This window comes from Dermacentor variabilis, chromosome 9 (assembly GCF_050947875.1).
Source record: "Dermacentor variabilis isolate Ectoservices chromosome 9, ASM5094787v1, whole genome shotgun sequence".
NCBI classification, from domain to species: Eukaryota; Metazoa; Arthropoda; class Arachnida; order Ixodida; family Ixodidae; genus Dermacentor; species Dermacentor variabilis.
The window spans coordinates 145953757-145979763 of record NC_134576.1 but is presented as its reverse complement, the minus strand read 5'-3'; the positions used below and the strand labels follow the sequence as shown (position 1 = coordinate 145979763).

At 49.7% G+C, this 26007-nt stretch overlaps 1 protein-coding gene across 11 annotated transcripts in view; it reads right to left on the bottom strand.

Annotated features, from left to right (window-relative positions):
• The window catches only part of shot (dystonin-like protein short stop), a 318414-nt gene that overhangs the window by 202005 nt on the left and 90402 nt on the right, over nt 1-26007 (bottom strand). For all 11 annotated transcript variants that reach the window (XR_012822837.1, XM_075669861.1, XM_075669859.1 and 8 more), the window contains exons 2-4: nt 14544-14605; nt 5252-5341; nt 2277-2447 (exon numbers count right to left, since the gene is read on the bottom strand). Coding sequence is in view for 10 of the 11 variants with exons in the window: in XM_075669861.1 (XP_075525976.1) it covers nt 2277-2447; nt 5252-5341; nt 14544-14605 (323 nt within the window). In the remaining variant the exon portion in view is untranslated. The remainder of the gene's footprint in view (nt 1-2276; nt 2448-5251; nt 5342-14543; nt 14606-26007) is intronic.

The following is a 26007-nucleotide window of genomic DNA, read 5'->3' as shown; positions in this document are numbered from 1 at the left end:
GTGCAACGGAAGGCTACTGGGCAACCGTAGTTAACGATAGTCAATTGACTTCTGGGACACCCACACGCCGGCCGGTGCGAACACCTGTTCGACATTTAGCCGTCCGCTGCGGGCGCGGTCCACATTTCACGCGTCTGCTGCTGTCATACCAAATTTTGGGCCGCAAATAAACTGCGGTGCACCTTTCGGAGGCTTCATCAGAGTTGGCGCGGGCGTAAATCACTGAAGAACAGTACTTACCTCCACCAAAACTATATATAAACGCGCCGAGGCATGCTACACTACCAAAAGGCATTGTTACCTCCGTGAAACTATAACCAATTATCAATTTATCAGATACAATAAAAGTCGTCTAACACTGGAAGGCTAGGGCTGCGGCCGACTAGTAGGCGGCCAGAGTAGTTTAACAGTTGAAAGCTTCGGTATTTTACTATTCTTTTTTAGGTCTTGGACCGCAAAACTGCCGCTGGTTTACCCATAATAGACGCTTTACGAACGCAGACAGTACGCCTGCGTAATGTGCCTGTGTATGCGTGCTTGTATAGTCGATTCAACCAAAAAACGTTGAATGCTCGGATAACCAACGATCAATAATCGGATCTGAAGCAGAGCCGGGGAAATTGGGAAAAGTCAGTTAAACGCTTCGCCTTTTCTTTCTTTGTAAGAAGTTTCTAACTATGCATTAATTACATTACGGCTTCACGAAACAGAGAATATGAGTCTTCGGTGACAGACGCAGGCCCAAACAGCATCTCTGGGCGAACGGCTGAGCGTCTTCGCAATCAGTGCGTCAAAGCAAGCAAAGGACTCAAAGTACCCTTATGCGAGATGTGAATTAAATATTCATTTTTCGCTGCTGGAAATCTGCCCACCAAACAGCAACCTTGAACGTTTTAAGCCTATATTTACTTACTCCTACGCGAAAGCGTAATTATAATTTATATGGGCTGTATTCTGTAACCACTTTCAGGAACATTCGTTGCAATTAGAACTGCGCAACTGGACGTGAAGATAGTAAAAACACGTGGACAGGTTTATTTGCGCTTCGCGTCGATGCCGAGCACATTTATATTGTTTGCAGCACGGCGTGCAGTCCACTACGGCATTGGGCCACGTGAAAAAGTTCATTCCAGGCGCGCGGGTCCAACTCTTCAAAACAAAGCCCGGCCACGGAATGGCCCAACAGCCGTTGGGCCATGTGCGAAGTCACGGGATCGATTTCTGGTCGCGCAGAGGCAGCATGTCGACCACTGCGAATTCATACAACAGGAGCTCCCTCTCGTGACGGCTACGCATACACGACCGCAATTAATCCGAGCCACTAGACGGCATCTTGCATTCGTCAGGCGTTTGGCGAACGACGGTCTGCTTTGCTGGGCACCGCAACGGGGAGTGCCGGGTTAATTCTGACCGCCCGCGTTTACCCAAGGCGGCGCACATAAATCTAAGCACGGGAGGGTTTTGGAGCCCCGCGGTGCTCTAACTCGCGCTCAGCGGACGATCGAACGCCACAGCGGTAGGTATAGATAGCATTGGAACAGTCTTCAGGGGCCCGTATTACGTAAGGAATACTTGCATGCTTTCATTAATTTTTGTGTCGCTCGCCACTGGGTCGCACGAGACCGTGCCTCCGTTAACGCGAGCAAGGGCCACTCACTGCCACCGGTGATAGCGAATGAATGTGGTCGACGGAAAAGAATACCCGCCGTGCAACAGAGCAAGGCGGGAAGGGGCGTCTCAACAAGCCAATCGCGCATAGCAGCTGTAAAGCACCTTCCTCGGCTAACGTCGACCCAGACGCGAACGGCCACACGAGGCACGACGTGCACAAACGGCGTGCATGCGCGCACCACATAGTTGCACCCTCGCACGCGCGCACCGTCGCGGCGCAATCGGCCCAAAGTGCCCCGCGGGCGAGTTCCGCGCTGTGAGACGTAATTGCTTAAACGCTGCGTCGCAGTCCTTTCGAAGATCAGTCGTCCCTCGAAGCGGTCGCTCGCGCTGGACCTCCCGCCGGGGAGACAAACGCGCACGGCCTTGGCGCAAACGGTGCTGCGCACGCCGAATGGGCCTCCGACGCAGTTTACACTTTCAATCTCGCCTCGGTCTCGTTAACGGACGTCTAAATACGAACGCGATCCGTGGGGTAAAAACCAAACTCTTTCGAGAGGATCGTGGATTAGAAAAGAAGTGACGGCACCACGCGAAAGGCACGCGTGCAGCACGCGCAATCACGGCGGCCGAAACGCGCGAGGAGGCGAGAACGCGTGGCTGACCTGGAAGTGCAGGATGATGGTCCAGATGAGTCCCAGCGTGAGCTTGGGGTTCCCGTCGACGATGTCCTCGGCGCGGATGTTGACCAGCTTGACCTTGCGGTAGCGAAGGAAGTTGAGCGCCGTCTGCACGTTCTGCAGCATGTGGAACCGCATGCGGCCCTTCTCGCGGGGCTGCAACGAGAAATGGCGAGAGCCGAACAGGAGTGAGAACGTGTAGTAGTAAAACACAGCGGCCTGTTTGGAGTCTCGCTGGGATGGAAAAACGGGCGCGTAAAAAAGAAGAAAGGAAAATGATCGCGCGAGCACCGGCTCGCGAAGGCACATACCGCATCGACTCGATAAGTACGCAGGGTGTCCGGCGTAACTTGAGCCAAGCTTTTAAAATGTGCGAAGGCCACTTAGCTGCACAGAACCAAGATAATGTTGTTTTCCGTCGCTTGGAGATACTCAGGTTAACTTTTGCATTCCGCATAATTGCGTAATTAGTGTTAAGTAATTAATGAACTTATCAAATATCACAGTTAGATTAAGAGTGTCCAAGAGGAAATTGTAGAGCAACACGAAAAGCTCCCGATACAGCTTTCTGTTGCTCAATACGTGCTGCATAAAAGTGTTTTTCTGAGCGTGGGAGAAGCCCGCGAATACACGAAAGATTGCCGCCCGAAGGGCCGCTCGAGGCACTTTTCGTGTATTCGCGGGCTTCTCCCACGCTCAGAAAAACACTTTTATGCAGCACGTATTGAGCAACAGAAAGCTGTATCGGGAGCTTTTCGTGTTGCTCTACAATTTCCTCTTGGACACTCTTAATCTAACTGTGATATTTGATAAGTTCATTAATTACTTAACACTAATTACGCAATTATGCGGAATGCAAAAGTTAACCTGAGTATCTCCAAGCGACGGAAAACAACATTATCTTGGTTCTGTGCAGCTAAGTGGCCTTCGCACATTTTAAAAGCTTGGCTCAAGTCACGCCGGACACCCAGTGTGGGAACAAGCGCTTAGTTGTTGATCATCAACGGTTACTGCCGTTCTAAAGAGGCTGCAAATCCTATAGGGAAAGAGCAACGGATATACAGTGAAAGCGAAGGGTCTTTGTAAGCGTACAGAGCACACTGCATTATTCGTATAACAGAGGACACGTCCACTAGTTATTAGTCGACGGCGGGGAGTAGTATTCAGCTGCGAGACAACAGTGGGGCGCACGTCAGAAGCGTGCAGTCACAAAACCACCGTGATCAGGAACACGTGGCAATCGCAGTGAAACCCGCGATTACTCCTGAAACAGTAGCTCTAACGTTGCTCGACTGTGCCCCGTATACCGGTCGGGTAGCGATGATCCCTGCTCGCTTAAATTTCCACGTACACGGGACCGGAAGGGAAACTCCGATTCCGACTGCATATCTGCTCCCCATTGCAAGAGACATCGCACCGTACACAGCGAGCGACGGGCGGCCGGATGCAGACGGCGAGACCGCTCGCTACAGCTTCCGACTTGGCCGACTCCATTCGGGAACGCACGGCTGCAAGGCCACGAGCCGGCAGGGGGGAACGCACGGGCATAATTACTGAACGGTTGGCCTGGCAGCTAACCGAAACGTGCCGCAGCTAAGCTATCGCTGACGACGCGCTTGCTCGATGACGTGGCACGTATCCGCGAGGCAAGTGCACTCGAACGCGGCATCGTCGCGGAATCGGGAGGTGCCACGCGATGCTTTCCCGCAACACCTCGACTAAATTGCAGCCTGCACGAGCGCGCGCTGAAGACGAGACAGAAAAAAAAAAAAACTTTAGAAGATACTAATTACCGCGCTTTACGTGCCAAAACCACGATATGATCACGAGGCACGCTGTAGTAGGGGCTTCCGGATTAATTTCGTCCACCTGAGATTCTCCCCCAATGTGCACCTAAATCTAAGTAACACGGACGTTTTTTGCATTTCGCCCCCATCGATATGCGGCCGCCGTGGCTGGGATTTTATCCCGCGACCTCGTGCTTGCGAGATAAAATAATAAATGTGCTCGCGCGAATTCTCTAGTTCGAAAACGTTATTGCAGTCGCCGCGCACGCATCGAGCGCTCCCGTTAAACGTCACGAAGCATCTGACAGGCGACTCGATAAGACTCGGTCATTCGGGCAACCAAGTGGACGCAACCGAACAGCCGGCAATCGTAGCCTCGGGATGGTGCGGGTATCGCCACCGCCGCGAAGCATGCGTTCGTCAAAAAAAATGAAAGACCGTGTTTAACACACATCGACACGAGGGAGCAACTGAGGCAACACTTTAAATGAGAGAAAAGGCGTTTCGTGGCAGACGCCTCCCACCCACTTCGTGTCGAACTGCAACGGAATTAACGCCTGCCCGGACCAGAACTCGCACCTTAACACTCTCTGCGCACGACAATTCAGTACTTCACGCACGCGCGGAGAAAGAAGATATCCGTCAATTCGCGCAGAGATGTCGAACCCCACTCGTCCCCTTCGGCGCCAATCGCTCACAACGCGCACCCCCACGAGTCGAGAACGGGGACACACACCGCGCAAGGTCGGCCGACGGGATATTATTATTGGGCGGCGCAGCCGGTTATCCTTAATTTGGCGTACAATAACGGGAGTGGTGCCGAACCGATTCGCCGCACTGGGTGACGACCGTCCAGCGCGGAACAGCGCTTTCTTTCTTTTCGCTATTACCGATGAAACGATGCCGTCGCCCACACTCCCAAAAACACTCAAGTTGAACGGTCTCGCGCTTCAATGGCACACGTCCTGCGCCTAAGCAAAGGGCGCCTTCCGAGGCAAATTAAGAAGCTCAACACGGAGCAGTCACGGACACCGTTCTTCGGTCCAGCGCTGCGGAACATCTCGTGGCGACAAGGTCAATTACGCAGCACGCTCGAGTGCCCAACTGCTGCACAGGCGGCCGCGTCAACTGAGCAACGAACAAACGCTTCGCAGGGCGAGGAGTGATACTCACCAGCGTCTCACCAGAGAGGACCTCCAGCAGCGAGAGCAGACTGTGGCCATCCTGGAGGTCCACGAACAAATCATCCACGCGCTTGTTGGCCTGTACGCGAATGGCGAAAAGGAGATAGAAAAAGAAAAGAAAACGTAAGTTTCTCGAGAGTCATATTCAGACTCCTTTAAAGAGGGCAGAAGCACTTCCTTTTTAATAATTACAAATGCCGCGAGCATAGGCTTATCATTAAGGAAAAGAATAGGCGCCACAGGAAGAACTCGGAAAGCCTCCTCATCTCAATTGTCACCCATGTAGTGGAGGTGGTGGTAGTAGTAGTAGTAGTAAGTTGTTTATCGGTACAAACTTGTAAGCTAAAGTATGTTGCCCGAGTGTCGCTTCTTAACTTTTTTGCACTTCTCAAGAACAGAAGTAAGTGCTCATGATTTGAGACTGTGGACAAGCAGCGCTTCAGCAATAAGATGGACAGCAACGTCAGACAACTACAACTCTATCTCACAAGTAACTTACAGCACTGCCGAAGGTATACGAGGTGTACACAGTCGATAACTTTGGCAGCGTAATATAATTCCGGGCGTAACTGCGTTGATTATTGGCGGGATTATATATTTGTATTTTTGCTTGGTACACGATACGTTACACCGATACGTGCATTTTCGGCCCTTTGCGCATGCTCGTCGTATACCACGAATTCCAGTGGTGTTTAGCGCCGGTAACCGCATAGACACCCTAACTACAGTGAACTAGAAAGTATACTGTACCCTAACCGCGATTACGTAGGAACATGGCAGCACCTATCCAACCCAGACCACCCGCTTACATAAAAATTGGCGCTTGTCAGTGGCTCTCCGCCCTGACAGCAAGACATCAATGGTAAATCCGTCATCCCTTAACGTCTTCGCCCGCTGAATGCGAAATATTATGTATGTTTTGTCGTAATTATTGGATGTTTTGACGCAGCGAGGACTACACATAGTCGGTGCCGAACAGTAAAAGCGGTTTCACTTCCAATCAGCATATGGCGCCACATTATTAGCGCTGGTAATGCGATGGCGATGCGGAACGCTATAAAAGGCACAATTGTTCACTGCCTCATTGTTTACTACTCCGCTCTAGTACGGTACGTGATGACGGTGACGAGCAAACGCCAAATAGTGTGTGTGTGAAGTGATCTTTAAAGAGAAATGGAAGAGATAAGTGCAGTGCCGTAACTGTCCGAGCAGACGACGCGGCGGGAGCGAATATTTACAGGGGCATCCGCACTTATTACTGGCCAAGGAGGCCCTAAGGAACCGCTGAGAAAGCGTATGGACGAAGCGACATTCCGCTGTAGCATGCACGTAAACGCAGATTACGATTATAAATCTAAGACATCTGTTGCGTCAATCCACCAACCATGCAGCACGTATAAACATGAAGGCAAGCGGACGCTGAGCAGACGACACGGCGCGGATGAACACATTTTGAGGGGTGTTCGGTCTTCCTAGTGGCTGAAATGTCATGCAGCTTCCACAGTGTTGCAAGAAACTAGTGAGATACAGTACAATACGAGTTCACGCGACCGTTTCTTATTTGATCTCGAAGGCAACTTTTCGGCACAAATCGCGACTGCGCCTCGGCGCCACGACTCGCTCGCAGGCTTCACACACGGACTCCAGAAGAGAGCGGCGAAGCGCACTTACCTTTCGCTGCTTCCAGAAGGCAGCAGAGAAAGAGAGAGAAAAGCGTTACGCATTCAAAATACTGGTACGGGTCCTGGGGGCGGACAGAGGGCATGCGAGAAGATGAAGGGTCAAAAGGGAGAGACTCACGGCGGGCGAGTGGCACGCGCTGCACGGACTGCACACGTGCAGGCACGCGTACGTCTGCGCTCCGGGGGCAACGTGGCGGACAGACAAAACACAGGCCGTTATACACACAGCACACGCAACACTACCAGCACATAAACTAAGCACTACGAACTCGCGCAAATAAAAGCTCCCGCCTACAAGTTCCAAGCAGTCAGTATCATCGGCTTTCGTTTGCTGCCGAACACTCTGCCTCAGTGGCCCTGAGCTATGAGGTGAAAACTGCAGCTGCGCGACCCATCATATTTGAACACTAAGAAGCGGCGTCGGAAGCCAACCCGCAGCCACCCAGAAGTCTACACCACTGCGTAATACTCGGATCTTGCCTGATAAGCTCTGTGGCAGGCAATTAACCCTAAACCCGACCTCTGAATCCCGCCATCGTAGACTGCCCAACCTAACGGCCGCATTGCGCACAGAGGATCAAGAACAATACGCTAAACCCGGCGACCGTCTTAAAACGCGTACGGCTGTGCGAGAGCGCGAGAGTGCATGGAACTGGCTGACCAGCACTCTCCCGAGGCTTAGCTAGCACACATAACAACCGCGATAGCAGACGGTAGGATTGCCGTAGCTTAACGTAATGTACCTTCGTGAACTTTTCATTTCCATTTTCCTTATTATTCCTCCAACTCAAAAATCCTATGGCACCTACGCACTTCTCATGAGTTGTGAATGCGAAAGCATTAACGTGCAATCGAACGCCGCCGCTGAACGGTTCTTCCGAGTTTAGCGCTGCGAGTAATGTTTTCTAGTTTTGCTGCAGGGTGTGCGTTATCGAAAGAGTCTACTTTTACTGATGCCAGCAATCACGGGGACGGACGCAGCGACAGCCGAGAGCCCCTGGGTCTCAGGGGCTGCCTCGGCTAGCTGGACGGCCCAAACCTGGTCTCGCTGGTCTGAGCTGAGCAGCAGGGTCTCCCACTGTTGCCGGTTTCGAATTTCGCGGCCCTCGAAAGTTTTATGAATAAACTGGTGCGGGTTCTTTTTTTTTTTTCGTATAGTTTCTACGTTAGCATGTTGGCTGCAGTCCCGAATTATCTGTAGGACACTGCTGGGAAATCAAGGACGCCGCATGCCACCGACGTCCTGCGTGAACGAGACACTGAGGAAGCAGCATCGGTCACCAAGGCCGGCAGGCGCGCACTGAGCCAGTGTGTGTGTGTGTGTGTGTGTGTGTGTGTGTGTGTGTGTGTGTGTGTGTGTGTGTGTGTGTGTGTGAGTGTGTGTGTGTGTGTGTGTGTGTGTGTGTGTGTGTGTGTGTGTGTGTGTGTGTGTGTGTGTGTGTGTGTGTGTGTGTGAGAGAGAGAGAGAGAGAGAGAGTACGCTAATACGAGGTCTATTCGATTCAGCCAAGTTTCTCTGCACCTTCTGCACCTATTCACAGTGTACTGGACCTAGACCTTCGATTCCCCGAGGTGCAGCGGTGCACCATGCACTCCCGTGCACGATTGAACGGGGTGCAATGCAAGGTGCCGACGCGGTGCAGTGCACCCTTCAACCTTGCAGCGAGTGGGTGCAGCCCGGCACACCATAACTGGCACCCCCTGCACCCTTTCGTTTGTAGTGCCGTGTACCTTTTTTCTGAATCGAACAAACCTACGGACCGAGCGCCTGCTTCCGACATGCTCTCTCCCCTCACGTGGCGGGGATGGCCTTGCGGCTGGCGCAGCACAAACGGCGTAGCGTCACTGGTCGCAAGCAGCGCTCGCCCGCGCGTCGAAAACTGACGTCAGACTATGTGAACGCGCCTTTAAACGGTTCGCCCGCTTCTGATCCGCCGAGGCGCGCTCGTGACGTGGCGTCGCAGCCAGCGAGGATTTAGACGCCGTTTCGCGGCTGACAGGCGCCGGCTGTTCCGCTCAACGGGCCGTTTGACGCATTCGCGTCAAAAATATAAATGTCGCTGCGCCTTCTCCCGGCTTCGCTGTCTGTCTTCTTCGTGTGTGGGGAATGAACGCGCGTTTCACCAGCCCACCGCCTTTATGGTGGCACCGCCGCGTGTCTACCGAAACCAAGAGCGATCCCTGTGAAGCTTAATGCTAACTCAATAATTAAGGGCGAAAACAACCGAAGAAACCGAGTTAGAAGGCTGCGTGCAGGCCGCGAGGTCGCCACAGGAACTTGCTGCAGTTGCTAACTACACGCCTTAACAGAAGTATTCAGTGGCAAACGTGATGTGTGCCCGCGAAGAGAGCGGGCCATAGATGCGACTTCAGACGTAATCCGAATCCGGCTGACAGCGTGGCTGATGCCGGCAGATGGCGCAGCGAAGCAATCCGGTCGCCACTCGCGCGTCCAGAACACTTTTGCCCCGACCGTACACCCCACGCTTGCGAGAGACGCAGCAAGCGATAAAATCACAACACTTAGGGCATTGCGTAGGTATAGAGGTACAAATTACAATTAAAACTGAAGCATAAATTTAAACGTGCAACACGACTGGCCCTTTTCATGGTCCCGTCACCAGAAGATCGATGCGGCATTGATTGTTAACACGCCCTCGCTTTTATTTAGATATTTTGGTACTGTATCCATCACATTTTGCTGTGCGCGCGTGACGTAAATCTGGAGTATTCGAAAACTCTAACTGCATGGTGTTGCTGTTATTCACAGAAGTACCGGTACTTGACGATTCATTGTTGATAGCAGCTGACGGCCCTCCAGGTTTCTTTCTTGTGAGTGATCATGACAAAGGAAGCCAGGAAAGCGCAAAATAAATGAGTAGAGCAAGATATCGTGCTTAGATTAAAATACTGGTTTACCCACATAGAGAAAGAACGTTAAAATGGGAGCCATACGAACATAATGTTTATGACAGTGACACTGCCTTAAAGAACGCGTTCCCGGCCGCGGCGGCCGCATTTCGATGGGGGCCAAATGCGAAAACACCCGTGTACTTAGGTGCACGTTAACGAACCCCAGGTGGTCAAAATTTCCGGAGTCCTCCACTACGGCGTGCCTCATAGTCAGAAAATGGTTTTGGCACGTAAAACCCCATTATTTAATTTTTTTTTCTTTAAAGAACGCGTCCCTTATGAAGTGCACGTATCCTCGTATTTCGCGCCGAGATCTCAGTGCCGGAACCTTCGTGCGACGTCATGCATTTCAATTTTATTTACGCCGTTTCGGTATTTGCTTACCGCAGTCTTTCCGTACTCCTTTTTCCGCCCCTCATTCCAGATAAAAATGATGACAGGAGAGAGACAAGGCTGTGTAGTGCAGATGAGCGCTTCTATACTAGCGTGCACAGTCTGCCGTCCTGCATCCATGAAGCGGCTCCGGCGCAAAGTGGCGTGCTTCCGCGAGACAATTGTACGCATAATTGCCATAGCGCCATGCAAATGAGGCCGCCTTTCCTCCGCCTCCCGCTTTCAATCAAAGCACACACGAAAAGCACTGGCGCAGCTCGACGCAATCGCGTACGCTCAAGAAGCCTCCTCTGTCTCGCTACGGCTCGCCGAGCGCGGGCAGCGGGCCAAAGTTGTAACCACGAATAAAGACAGCTGCTAATCAGCCATAACGCGAGTCGTTATTATGCACGCAACCAGGGCTGGCACACAAAATTACCACAGCCGTTCTATTCTTGTCATCGCTGTGCTTAAAATGGGAGGGATTCAGTCGCATTCGAGGCTGCGAACCGCTGGGATGCAGCGGCCTCCAACAAAAACGTCCCCGCAAGAGTGACATCACACCGCAATAATGCACTCGCGTTCCTTGCAGGCCGTCGACTGGCCACTACGCCATCGATACACCGCCAATACTTTCTTGCAACTAAGCTATCTCGCAACAGTCAAATCTATATCAATCAAGCTATTAGTTCATTCTATAGTATTACAAAAAAAAAAAAAACGAGCCCCTAAGGAGTAACATTACCGGGGGAAAAAATGGAACCTGCAAAATCTTTGCTTGGTTAATTACGTATACAGAGAGAAATAAAGAAAGAAAGAGAAGGAAAAAGACAGCGCCCATTTCGACCCCCTGTGATGCCTCACAATCACCCGCTTTGGAGCCTCGCGCCGTGCCCCCCCCCCCTTTTTGACGCGACAGCGTTAAGAGGAAGCTCGGGCCCAACTCCGACGCGGCCTATTCAAATACATGTAAAACGCAAAAACGTTTTTCTGAGATAACCCCTAAACAGATTTTAATGAAATTCATTGTATTTGAGAGAGAATCTTAAATTCTAGTGACTGTTGGAAGCGGAATTCCGATTTAGGGCTTAAATTTTGTTAAAAAGATCTTCAAATATTCGACCATTTGAAAAGAAATAGAAGCACGAAGTTTACAAATTCATAGCTCTGCATAAAGAACAGATATCGCGGTTCTGTAAACGGCATCCATTCGACCATCCAAACCGGACAAATTATGTATGTCATTTTACATCTTACGTGAACTTGTTACGTTGGTTCCAATGGTTGTGCAAAAGCTGTATTTCCATATTACTAAAATTTTTTATATTCATGTACAACATATCAATTTTGTCCGCTTTAGATGTACTATAATATGCAATTCACAGAATTGTATTATCATTTTTCATTGCCGAGTTATAGAGTTGTAAACTTGATAGTTTCGTCTTTTGAAAATATTAGATTTTTGCCAATTGTTAATAAAAAAATTGAGGACTTAAATCAAAAATTCGAAACCATCAGTCACTACATTTTATGTTTTTCTTCTAAATGCAACAAACCTCGTCAAACTTGGTGCAGTGGTTGCCGAGAAAAACGAATTCTCCCTTTACATGTATTTAGGTAGGAGCACCCGAGCTAAAGCTTCCTCTTAAGGAGCCAGTGTCGCAGAAAATCCGATGTCGGCGCCCCGCGTCCGGCGTAGGCCGTCGTTTCGGCAGAAAATATTTCCCAACCACATATGTATGTATGTATGTATGTATGTATGTATGTATGTATGTATGTATGTATGTATGTATGTATGTATGTATGTATGTATGTATGTATGTATGTATGTATGTATGTATGTATGTATGTATGTATGTATGTATGTATGTATGTATGTATGTATGTATGTATGTATGCTTTATTTTCACAAAAACTAAATACAGCCTTGCGGGGGTAAAGTTGGGAAAAAAAGCTGCTCGTAGCAGTTTGACCAGCATCAAATACCTTTAAAGCAAATAATAAAATACCCTTAATGCACCCAGGCCTTCTATGTGACGCAAGGAATTGACTGAATTTCTCAAGCTAAAATACGTAGAACAATCGTAAACTACGACTTGCACACAACCTACAGACATGATAGCTATCGGATTGTAATTTCAATATACGAGAAAACATAATTCTGTTACGCGAAAACTAAAACAAATCCCTTTTCCAACGTTTCTACAATGCATAGATCGGAGACGGCGTCCGTCATTTGCGCACGCCGACGCGTAAATATCTCGGAGTCCACGAAACGGCGCGCCCGCTTCCTTGAAACACTCCCAGGTGGCGCTCGCTTCCGCCACATCGCGGCCCACACGCTTTCACTCGCACGGAACCGCACGGCGATGGCAGAAATGCGCCTGGGGTGTCCATGTAATTGTTATCGCAATAAAAAGAGACCGGTAAAACGTTCTTTCATAACCTTAGCGCACAAGGGTCATTAATACGGAAAGAAAACGAGCACCAAGCTTATCAGATTTTTCACGCTGTAACCACAACGCCAGTGCGTGTCAATGAGACTTTACGGATTTCAGGGTATATATTTTGTATGTGGGCCGTTTTGGTGAGCAAGTTCTGGAAACTTGCAAGGTTAAGCCTTTGGATCTCTTTAGAATTTGGCGCATTCCGTCTTTACCGGATAAGCAAATGACCACATCAGAACAAACGCTATCTCGCCTGGCGCGAGAAAGCGGCACGCGACGCCGACTGTCGTTCGTTCGTCGCTTCTCCTCTACCACACCGCTGGACATGTCCTGCGCTCGTTGCGCAGCGACCCTCGGCCTGCGGTGCACGACATTCGACGAATGTTGTCACCCCAGTGGTTGTGCGTCTCGACGCGATCAAGTCTGTCGCGCCCTTCTTACACTTATAGAAGGAAGTGTTTGCTTTCAAATGACAAAACCTCAGACATCGTTTTTTTTTATTCTTAGCACAGCGTCAGCCGCAGTGAACGGCCCTACACTACAGTTTGCGTGACATGCGTTCTGCTTTATTCTGTTTTCTCATCTCGCTTCAGTCTCCTCCTCCTTTCTCCTCAAGAAAAGGCGCAGGCGCGTGGTACCCCTTCCGGCGGCAGCCTGCTCCGCGCTTTCGTCTCACGCGTATGTATGCTTTCAAAGCAAATAATAATAATAATAATAATAATAATAATAATAATAATAATAATAATAATAATAATAATAATAATAATAGACAAGCCTCTTCTCAGGGTAAAAGTGACGCTTTGGTATTGCACAGGCGAAATTCATTAATAAACCTTGGCTCGTTGTTCTTTGCCAGTGTCCTTTTAAGGATGCACGCCAGGCCGCGTGAAAAGGTCGTCGTCTTCCGACATTTGTGGCACTGCGCATACGGCATGAACAGATCTCGGTCTCTAACTCGCACCAGATCGGATGTAGGCACAAATGGCCCTTGGAAGGTGGAGAAGCCGGGACTCTTAATTCAGTGGCATCCATTCGTGAAACTCGAAAAGGGTACAGACTACCTGTGCGATGTATCGTACACTCGATCAAAATACAATTGTGCGTTTTGATCAACAGCCTCAGTGACGATGTATACTTTCCCACCAATACGGTCAAACGAACAGGGTTTAACATACTACAGCACAGAAACAAACCCGGTCGTACGGTAGACCTATTGTGAAGCAAAACGGATGCAGCTGCAACTGTCCGGATCGCCGCTGCAGCGCTGGTACGGCAGCTCAGTCGGGTAACGCGAGTTTATAGGACTGTCATGTCAAAGCAGTATCGTGGAGCATATAGAGGTATCATGTTTAGTATCATGACACATGGACCACCCGCGGTACGCAACGGCATACAAGGCGCCCGCCTTTTCCTTCGCATTAAAAGTGATGCAAGGCGGGCGTACCACGACGTCACCGGTGCCCACGGCGCTGCGACAAATGAAACCGTCAACAAAGGATGGCAATGACGAAAGGAAACGCGTCGGCGGCGATCCCAAGAGAGTAGTACTACACCGAGTGGGCCGCGTGTCCCCGGCGAAAGAATAAAGCAAGAAAGTGTGGGCATTCCGCCAATGGATATATACAGACCGCCCGCTGCGTACACAGCGAGGCGGTAGAGAAATACTGACCTCCAGGAAGGTCCAGTGCTGCTTGCGAGAGAGAAGCATAGAGAGAGAGGCAGGCATGTGTAGCAGTCGAAGAGAGCCGCTCTGTCGGCCACGGCCGACTTCAGTGCATGCAGGAACGAAAGTAAGGGGGCAGCGGCAACGAGCAGCGTGCAAGTAGGCGCCCGCTACGGCTGCCGCTGCGGAGCATCGCCCACTCACCTTGATCAGATGCTTGTTGACCCACTTGGTGAAGGTCTTCTTCTGGATCGCGTCTCGCTCGTCTGCGGACAAGAGAAACAGAAGGCGCGCCGTCAGCATCGAGGTCCGCATGTCTCGCACGCACTCTCGCATTCTCTCGACATGCCGGCCGGCTGGGGAAAGGGCGGGTGGCTGGGTGGGCTGGCTTACCCGCATTACCCGACTGGAGGGGATACATTAATTACTACGAGGCGATGTAGCTCGCAATCGTGGGACGTGTCACGTTTAAAAACGCCGCGGGATGCTAACAGTGGTATTTACGTTATACGCCAAGGTCTCAATGCATGCGTGACATCAATCGTGTTCGCAGAGCTGTTCCTCTCTTTAAGTGCAGCGTACATCGGTAACCAATACATATTGGGCAACGCTTGGATAAAAATAATAATAATAATAAAGCGTCAGTGCTAGTAACGTCACGTACTGAAATCTGCAGGCATTCAGCGCTTCTCTCCTCCTCGAAAGAATATTTTGACAAAAATCGGAAAGGTATTTACGCGACACCGACGGTTCCTAATTAAATTCTGAGATTTAGCGTGCCAACATCACGATGTCCTTATGAGGCACGCCGCAGTAGTGGCATCGGGGTTGATTTTGACCGCCAGATGTTCATATTTCTTAACGTGCGCCAAATGCACGGCGTGCGAGTGATCTTGCATTCCTCTCTCTTCGGAATGCGGCTGCCACGGCTGGGAATCGAACGCGCTACCTCGCGCATGGCAGCGTAACGTATGTCCCCAGCGCGATCTCTTCTATTTCTGTAAAAACTGGCTCGTACAGCACTCCTGCGGTCGCTGCAGCAATATGATCAATCAATCGGGAGCAAAACTACCCACGATCATAGCGGAGAGTTCGAGTAGGGCATTTGGTTCACATGTTACGCACGCATGTATACTGTAAATAAAAACGACGGCTAAGTCGATCTATCTATATATATATTCAAATGCCGCAGCAATGGCTAGGCAGTCGGCTACTAGTCGCGCCTGCAAGTTCCGTATCGTCCCCGAGCTGTGTGACGTCATCATTTAACAGATGAAAAAGCCAATGGGATCGTCTCCTTGCTCACGCGCACAAATGCCCTCTTTGAGGCTGGCCACAAGAGACGGCCTGACACGCCGCGTTGTGTCTGTTTCTTTATACGTCCTCGTTCAGTATATAGCGCTTACACATTCAAACCACGAATTCTGACCAACCAGGCCGCCGACGTGTTTTAGCCAAGCTGATTTCAATGCCGCCCCATTGCCATTGACAATTCAGGGTGTCGAAACGAAATGCTTTTCGCTCTGGTTTTAGTTTCGTTTCACTGAAAAAAGTTCCGTTCCGGTTTGCTCCGGGCCGGGGGGAGAAAAAGAAAGAAAAAGAAATATCCGTAACGGTTCACAGCGGTTTTGATTCGCAAGCAATAATTTTCGAAGCAAAGTAACGACAAAAACACATGATCTATATTTCTCAATAAGTGAATTATGAATTCCGAGATCACGCTCAGTCCCTCGAGTCAGGGCACTGAGCACGACCTCGGAAACAGCACGGCAGCGGACGTACGCGCCCTAATGCAAGGCCACTAGCTGTTCCGATAAAGCGAACATAAACGAACGATAAACCTTTTGTAACAAAGCGTTCGTAGAAAACGAAACTATAAGCTCTTCAGCGCGCAAGCTCCGAGTTTTGCTACGATGCCGACCTGCCGTATTGCACCGAGCGGCAGGCTTGCGTTAGTGGAGCGCTCGACCGACCATCGCTCGCACTGTCCCTGCCCGAAATACGCGCCAATGCTGGCGTTGCCCGACGACTGTTGTTTCGGATTGCCGACTTTCCCGTTGAACCGAAAACCGATAAAAAATATTTCGGTTTCACTTCGATACGAAACAACAAATATCGTTTCGCTTACGCTTTCGTTCGGGTCAGAAATATCATTTTTCCTTTTCGTTCCGACACACCGATCCCCATTAACGAGCGCTTACGCGTGACAGCAGCGCCGCCAGAGCACTGGTCCCAATGGCCGACCTCTCGGTGACACAGCGTCTGCCCGCGCAGCGCGAGACGAACAGAGAGGCGAGACGCCCAAGCATTCAAGCGCACGCCGCGTGTTTGCGCTTGTCATCTCGTGCCAGCGGCCGTTTAGCAGCCGCGAGTGTGGCCCACTTGCGACGCGGCCGCAGCCATGCAAGCGAGACACGCTGCGCGCTCGATAGCCGAGCGCCAAGAGCGTGCTGGGCGCCACGTGGTGCGCTTCCGCGTGCGACGCGCGCAGGACCGCTGCGCGCGCGCAGAGCGTAGCTTCGGGTTCCCTTCGCTCACACCAGTTACGCCGTCATTCAATAAGACTACGCTACGTCTTCTTCGCACTAGCGAGCGACCGTGCGTTTTGTTGCCGTGGTCGGCCAGACGGCGTCGGCCGTAGTGACCGTGCGGCCCCCAAAAGCATCATCGGCCGTGTCCCCGTCTCCCGATGGGGACGCCCAGCGGTCGGCACTACACGACTACAGCTGCATGTGCCATTGCCTTCGAGGTCAGACAGCGTGGCGCAGAGTACTCCAGCCTCGGACGCCACAATATCGGCATAGAAATTAAGAGCCTCGTACTACGTCCAATCAGCGTGATAATCGTGAGAAGCGTAGATACACCTCCCTATCTATCTATCTATCTATCTATCTATCTATCTATATATATATATATATATATATATATATATATATATATATATATATATATATATATATATATATATATATATATATAATCTTTTGCGATTTGGGCGGACTAGTTGAGAGTAGCACATTTTCATTTAATCTGTTCATTGAGGTTAGATTGTGTTTCACGCTATATCCTCGTAACGTTTCATTTTCTTGCGTAATTACCAGAGCATAACAAAACGTCTGCATTTGCTAACATGCACGTCACTGAGTGATATCCGGGCAATAACGCTCGCAATGCGGAACTATTTCTGACGTGATCACATTGCTCTAGTTTGAAGCAATAGTACTGCGGAAACCCGCACGGTGGAGAGAAGAAATTAATAAAACGAAAATTAGACACCCCCCAAGTCGTAGCAACTGCTGCAAAGGAAACCAATACTGGTTCCTCGGAAGAAAAGACTCGCAGTTGAAAAAAAAATTCGTCATGGTCCGGAACTCGAACCGTTCATTCGTTCATACATTCCTCTAGTTTGTAACGCGAGGAAAAACACGCATGACCCAAAGCACCAAATTTCCCTGCTTCTGCTTCTAGTATAATACTATGTGGTATGTGCCGAATTGTCATACTGTATAATAAACAAAAAAAAAAAGAAGAGGGGTAGCTTCGTATGCGCTGTGCTTTCGACGTTTCGTTCGCGTTGAAGTGACAGATGCACGAAGGAAACTTGTCTATATATTTTTTTTATTTGTTCTTATATACATACAAAGCCATCTACGGGCGTCGAGCAAAGCTACGTGTGTTAAATATACAAATAAACAAAAGAACGCTGAAAATTACGAGGCAATGTAACATTACGCGCACACGCACACACGAAACATCCCCAACAGACAAAGAAAAACAAAAGCCCTGGAAAGAGAGGCGCCCAGAGAGGATGTGACGCCGCTGTGACGCCGATGCGGAGAGATTAAAATTCGTTTCGAGTAGTGGATTTTTTGCGTACCATGCACTAAAAAATACCAGAGCGAAGAACGTTCACAACCGGACCCACGACCTCGCGATCATCTGCGGGACGGTATAGTTGCCGATCAACGCGACAGACATACAACGAAGTTACGGACGAAGGTCCATACATATGGAACATGGTTATAACGGCGCGTATTGAGGACAGGACACAGAAAGAATGCCGGCAGGACAGTCACCGAATGTTCACAAATATGCACATGGTTTTGCCACGTATATTAACATACCCTAAAGACACCCTTTTTACACCCCTTTCTGTAAAAAGAACCCTTTAAACTACAGAAATGCAACCTACACTGACCCAAAGTTAAAAACACCGTTCGCATACCCCGTTTTCTTATAAACACGTTTTTACACCCTAACATACCGGACACAACTTTGCGTTAAACACTCTTTTTACACCCACGAGAACCTAACCCATCCTAAACAACACCTTTTCTACACTCTTCTTTAAAAAAATTAGAAAAAAGATCGCGAATTTACATTTCATTCGTGTACACGACAGCGCGCACAACATGGGAGTGCAGAGTGGTACTGAGTTATCGGGCGGTCATAAATTGTTGCGCTTACGACAACTATGTAGATAAAAGAATTGAATAAAACGAGAACTAACCATAAGTCAGCTCGTATAGGTGACCAGTATCGGTATTTGTATTTTCTGTCGCTTCAAAGTTTCTGAAACTATCACCAGATGGCCCTAGCATAACGAAAGAAAGACAGCGGCTCCCTTGGTAAAGGAAGAGAACGAAAAAAGAAATGCGAGCGGAAGTCAGCTGCAGAGTAAATAGCACACGGCAGCTGGGACGCGCCGACATCGGAGCGTTCGTTCAACACACAGCAGGAAAGTCATCGACCTTCCCTGATGGAATCAATTAGCTCCAAGTCTAGAACCGCATGCAGCCATTTCTCCTCCGAATACCTCCGGCTGGCGCTTCTTCAGCGTCAATCTGGTCCCGTATCTCTCAATGTCGTCGCACTGACGATGCTACGTTAACCAACAGTGTCAAGTTGTCGTCGCCAGACAAATAGGAAAGCAACGCCGCGTACAACCGGTCAGCTTTCACCAATCACCTCGACGTCGGCGAGGCGCGCCACGAGCCGGGCGCTGTGACCACGCCCTTCGAGGCCACCCACGCGTCCATCCCCGCGACACCTTATACACAGTGACAACACAATGTCAAAAAAACGTCGGTGATAGCAGCGCCAGCGGAATTTCTGCCGGCGTTATTCCGGTAATTTTGCCTCGCTTTCTTGTAATCCAATCCACGCCGTTCACGAAACAGTTGGCCATTCTAGCTCCAGCCCGTCAGCCATGCACTTGCAACAGCCCGTATTCCTGGCATTGCCGCGAGGACGGACGATCCCGTCACCTCCACAAGGTTAGCACGGAAAGAGAGCCCGCGCTTCCTAAGACATCTTCCCATAGCAGTAAAGGTAAAAATGAATCAAATCAATTATACAATCCTAGAAACCTAGAAACGCACCTTTGGTGCGTAGAGACGGCACTGTTAAAGAGAAAGTCAATGCTGAAGGGGCCAACACAATTGAGTTCCGCAATTAAAATCGCCCGGACTAAACGGGGTATTGTTACGTATAGGTAACTGCGCCTGCAACTTCCGAGGTCACGCTTCCGTTCGGCAGCGGTGCAGCTTTGTAACCTCGAGTCAGCCGAGACCCGCCACAGAGCAGGGGCGCCACGCTCCCGCCGCCGCAAAGCAGTGAGTGGCGGCACAATTTGAGAACTTGATACATTAACTAAGACTAATTACCTAATTACGTGGTATCAAAAAAAAAATGAGTATCTCCAAACGGCGCCAAACATTACCTTGGTTCTGTCCAGCTGCGTGGCATGTCCCACTTAGTGAAACATATAGGGAACGATATTAGGAGTGATACAAAGTAGCAGAGACAAGAAGCTCTCAAGATCTTACGCAGGGAGAAAAATGAATTAATATTGCCCAAGTTGTGAGTTCTTTCACTTTGGCGTGCAGCGCGTAATTTACTGTTCACTTGTCGGTGCCTCACTACAACTTGTCAATTGTAAACAAATGTGCCACCTCGTGGGAACTGGTGCCAGCTTTTTTTAGAGTGGAACCGTCGATCCTTTCCTTTATTACGAGAGCTCCATTCTCAGAAAGAGTGACGCTTTGTACGCCTTAGAACACCAACTTTAGCTTCACTTCATATTTCCCCGAGTGTCCCTGTAAGCCTGCTTTCCCGCATACATACCGTGCGCGAGCTCCTCCAAGCGGACGTCACATGTCGAAGCTTGTCTCGCGCACGACGGTTGCGATGAACGACGTGAGCATCTTCCCTCTCGCGGAACACATAAGCAATCGTGCTACAAGTTGGCCCTGCCGCAATCACGTTGGCACGCCCCCTCGCAGGAAAACTGGCCGAACGCTTTTTTAAGAGAAAGGTTCTGACGAAATTGCTTTTTTTTTTTTTACTTGGCTGAATAATGCAAGGCCGAAAGGCTAGCGGCGAACAAAGCTTGAATTATGGCAATCGTTCGCATGTGAACAGCGCGGCGTTTTACGATGTATGTAATAACGGACTGCGAACGTTGTCCAATTCACTCTGTGAATGTCCAATTAGCGGAAACAATACTCCAGAGCGAAAATGAAACGAAACAAGGCAGGTACAAGGCCACCGGCTTCACGAAGAGCGCCGCTCAGTCTAATCGACGCGTTCTCCGCTGCTAAGTGGAGGCTGCTCCGCATGACTCCACGCGCCCCCTCTACGCGGCTTTCCCGCACGGTTTTCGTGCAGTGCTGTGGAAACCGCAGCGTCTGGAGCATTCGGAAGGAAAGAAAGGGGCGCGGGGGGACCTGCCGTGCGACGCGGCCATCGATCATGGCGTTCGCGTGCCTCCGTTCGTGACTTCGTGTACTCAGCCTCTTCGATGAATTGCAGCGCAGATATAGACGACAAAAAATAATAACAATAAGACCAGACGACAGATGTGCGCACGTCTGTCGTCTCTTTTTGTATAGTCGTCTATACTCGCGCTGCGATGCTCCAATATGTTGAACCAACAAGCACAAACAGCCACATTACTCTGTCTCTTCCTCTTCTTCAGCCTTAGGAGACCTTCGTCTGCAGCAGACGGGCTATTTCAACACGATGTCCCTCGATGCAGCAAACATGAACGCTCTATGCAGCTCCAATGCAAGCTTTCTCGGCCGGTGCAACCATCGCACAAGCTCATGCGCTCGCCGACTGAACAAGGTGAAGTATTCGTGCAATCTCTTACAAAACAAGACTGGAGAAAGTACAGCGCGGAAGGGGACAACGCCACGTGCAACTGAATTAACCCTAATGAATTAACCCCTGCCGATCAGAATAATTCCACAGACCTGCCCTATGGCACCTGCCACAGCTCCAGTGTTGCCTTCGGAGGTTATTCACCGTAAACCAACTCATAATTCAGCTTATGAGTGAGGCTCCGCGTGAAGACGCAGCTGCGTCGGTAGAGGCCGTCAAATGGCATCTCCCCTTTGGGAACCATAGGAACCAGCTTCGTGCATCAGTTCCACTTCGTTCCGCTTGAAGCTCATACAGCTGCCCGCACCATCAGCAGAAAAAGTATCCGTAGTGACTCAACATGGCGGCGCCCATCTAGAGCTGCGAATAAAATCGTCTGTTTCATTTAGCAGTGCAGGCAGAGCGAGAAATAGAGCGCGCGGGGCCATTGAGTCACCACAGCGGGACCACGCACGAATTGGAAATCGTCTCCGCCTTACGTAGGCGCGCAGTCTCGCCCCTGCAAGTTCTCTCGTGTTCCCGACCATACAAGGCGAAAGACTGAGGGGGGGGGGGGGGGCGAAAGCTCCTCGGTGACCCAGACCGAGGAGGTCTTTTTCACGCGCTGCCGCAACAGGTGCGCGCGAGGCTGCGACGCCGCTGATTGCTCACCGCCAAGCAGCCACCCAAACAAAGCGAAACGACACGGAGAACCAGACGGGGGGTACGCGGAGCGATAAAAAACATCGACCATGGTTTCTTTTCTTTTTTTTTTTCGCCTGCGACGCCACGTCTCGACAGAAACAGGAAAGACAAGAAGGTGGAGCGACAAGATAAATTACGCAAACGCTTGGCGCCGCCACTACCGCCGTGGTTGCGAAACGGTGCTTTCAACTTGCATATATATATATATATATATATATATATATATATATATATATATATATATATATATATATATATATATACACATGCAGACAAACAGCTGCTCGTGATTATCGCGGCCCGCGCTTTCCTTGCTCTCCCGGCTGTTTCGTGAATTCGTTGCCGCGTTTGCCCATTCCCGTCACTCTTCGTTACTGCACGTAGTGCTTACAGTCGACAAAGGCCAAGGGCAGTTCTCTGCAGGTCTCGCTGCTAAAATTCTAGAAGTAAAACAGTGTACGTTTGCCTTGGCGAGCCACCATCTTGAAAATAAATAAATAAATAAAAACCCAAAATTAACATCGCTTCCCCGTTATAAAATAGAATACCTTCATTTTCCAAATAGTTCGGGGTCCACCTGGCGGAAAGCTATACAATATAGCTCGAGTGTGCCTGAAGGCGCTCTAGTGCAGCGCGACAGATATTCCTTGTTTGTATGTATGATCGCTAACAATCATACAGTTTACAAGTACACAGTTGCAGAACAAGAACGAGTTCCATCAAATTCGTAAACTATGAAACAAACTGCGGAACAGTGCGCACAATCTTCACAATACTGCAAGAATAAGAAAGAGACAATTGTTTTCTTTTTTTTTTCTTGAAAACGTACAGCAGATTAATTTACGGTTAATGCCTGTTGATAAAAGTAGAAAATGGAGATGACAGTGAGGTGCTACACAAAGCACTGTATGGATAGGGGCGATGTATTTCTGGGCAGGCCCTATGGAGATACGAAAGCATAAACTCCCATTAAAGAAGTGGGCAGAGATGGTTGACATTACAGCAAATTATTTACATCAGCGCATTCTAACAGAAATAGTTCTTGTAAAGTTCTGAATGTTGGACGCTAAACATTACACCACACGCCAGAAAACACCTTTTGACGCGTGCCAAGAAATCCTAATCTATTGCATAATCTCTTGACCGAACTATCGGAAACCTGGGGCAACGAGGCATATGACACTTGCTTATTTATTACACATCGCACATAATCGATAATTTTTTTCGGAAGCATTAGCTTGTATACGTAGAGATGCACACACGCCAGCACTTAGCTATCCCGAGTGTCTTCCTGCAGCAAATCGTCTGGCAACTGATTTCAAAAGAGGGTGAGGCCAATAACAGCGGATAACGCGCACAGAGGAGCCAAACACATCAACTGCTGGTGGGAGGAAACGATATCCCCGCGCATGGTGCGGTGCGGCCGACCACACACGGCTATACAGACACGCATCAGATGCTTGAATCTGAACAAGTTTCGTAGAGTGAAGGTACGACGTGAACTGCTTAGAAAAAAAACACAAACGCTTGCTTAGCACGTGTTACTTCGGGAGAACCTGCTGCCACACAACGAAGAAAAACTGGAATGCCAGCACGTTAAGGGACGACGCTAGCTTCAAGGGCGCCGTGCAGGGGCACACGAAGTGCACTGCAACGTCGCATGCACTTCCCTCCAGGCCTTTACGGCTCAGTACTGGTTAATTTTACAGGACGACGTTAATTGCATCCCACAACTCGCATGCTCACGGTGAGTACCGGGAAAACGGAACAAGGTGCGCGTTCACGAAGGCCACCAGGTCGAGTCAAAGTACTCCGTTCAACAAGGTATTCGATGAATTCGAATCATTGCAACGGCTCGGTATAAGCACGAGACAATGCAGTCTCGTATTCGGTCGACACTCGAGCATGAGTCATTCGACGCACGCGATAGCCGTGGCACGATATACTACAGCACTTTGTAACGGCCAACCAATGAACAAAAAATTCATCAATAACCAATTTATTTATTTATTTATTTATTTATTTATCGCGGCGAACGTTTCTCTCTCAGAGTTACCGGCACAATCGACAGAAACGTGGCGTTACGAAGCAGCAGTACAAAGCTTGCCGCATGAAAAAAACGCGCCACAATAGCGCAGCTCAGGCCGCACATAGCTACGTCACTACGTTGGCTTTAGGTGCCAATACCAAACGCAGTGTTAGTCAGGCATGCTGCCTTCCTTCTTTCCTACGCGGTGGACCCTACTACAGGAATTAATTTCACGGTGAAACTGATCGCTCGCTGAGTGAATGGACGTATACTGGGCGCTGCCTGGCTAACGGGTTGTCACACGATGCTTATTAAGCTGCTTACTCCGTGTTTATATGTCATGTGTGAGCCACTGGTTGTGCTTATCTGACGACGCATATCATTGTTCAGAGGACTACTACTGCGCGCGGTGTTATGGGTTAAGTGTTGGTCACGGACACACAGTATAGGGCGGCACCGAGTAATCAGATAAACTGGCTATTGGTCCGACAAATGTTTGCATTTCTTTCAACGTTGCTTTAGAAAAAAAAAAAAAGATCGAATGAATGAAAACCACTAAAGAGACCGCACTAGTGTTTTACATGCAGGCGACAGCGATCGCATAAGGTATATTCGCTCGTCATCGAGTCGGCGAATCACTACACCTTGCTCGTCATACATACAGACGGGGGCTTCTGTTCAAACATTAGCACCCTCCCCAACAGCCTCGGCGACCACTTTCCCGACTCGCACTACACGTTCTTCTTCGGGAAGGGGCTCGGCAGTATAAAGTTGATCAAGGAACCAACCAAAGACTAAAACATGGGTGCCTCCACTCCTGCAACATACGGGTGCGTAAGAGAGTAAGTTCACACTTTGGCACGAAGAACAGTAGAAACTAAAGAGGACGGTAAAAAAACGGCATAAAGTCAGTACGCGACAGCTGTCGCGAGAGTGCCGCGTTGAGCACGGCGCGAAGAATCGACACTGCCGGGCGGGCACTTCCCCGCCGAAACGGTCGAGCTGTCACTCAAAATGCTCGTCGCCGTGCCGACGCTCGCAAAACAAAAGGCCGTGCTCGCGACCAAGTGATGCGCGCATGTGCGCGTCCCGTCAAACCGAGCTCGCTATCTTCGGAGTTACGTGGTCGTTCACACACCGACAGCGGCGTTTCATTTTAAAGGACCCCTGAAACGGTTCGGACAAATTTTGTAGACGCGTAGGGTACAGCTTAAGTAGAACATTCGCACCACAATTTAAGTGAAGCGTTACGTTTTAATGGAGCTACAAGCCATTACAAATTACCCTCCTCCGTGCTTTTCCTCCTCAACTTGTTCGCCGAGCGATCGGGGCCAAGCTCCGCCTTCACTGGTTCTGCGTCACGATGCGACGTCACATCGTCCACTTCCGGTAGATTTAGAGCCCGCCCGCGCGAAACCTCTCCGCTAGCCGCTTGGCCGTCGACCCCAAGCGAAAGCTATCGAAGCAGCGTGCGTTGCGAGCATTCTGTCGTAGCGCCGACCGGTATTCCGGTAACCACAGGCAAGCTGGGTGTTTCGGCAGATGGCTGTAGGCATAAACTCAAGCTGATGAAGGAACTTTAGCGTAGACGTACGTGAGCGGCCTGATCGGTCTGCACGGTCCAGTCACTTGTTGGCGCAGAGCTTAACCAGCCAAACAAAGAGCTAATATTGCTCTAACCAAGTGGAAAACATTTTAAACATCTACAAAAACAACGTGTTGATGATTACACTCCTGCCAAAAATTTACACCACCAGCAAGGAAGAATACGTGTTGTTACTCCTACTGTGT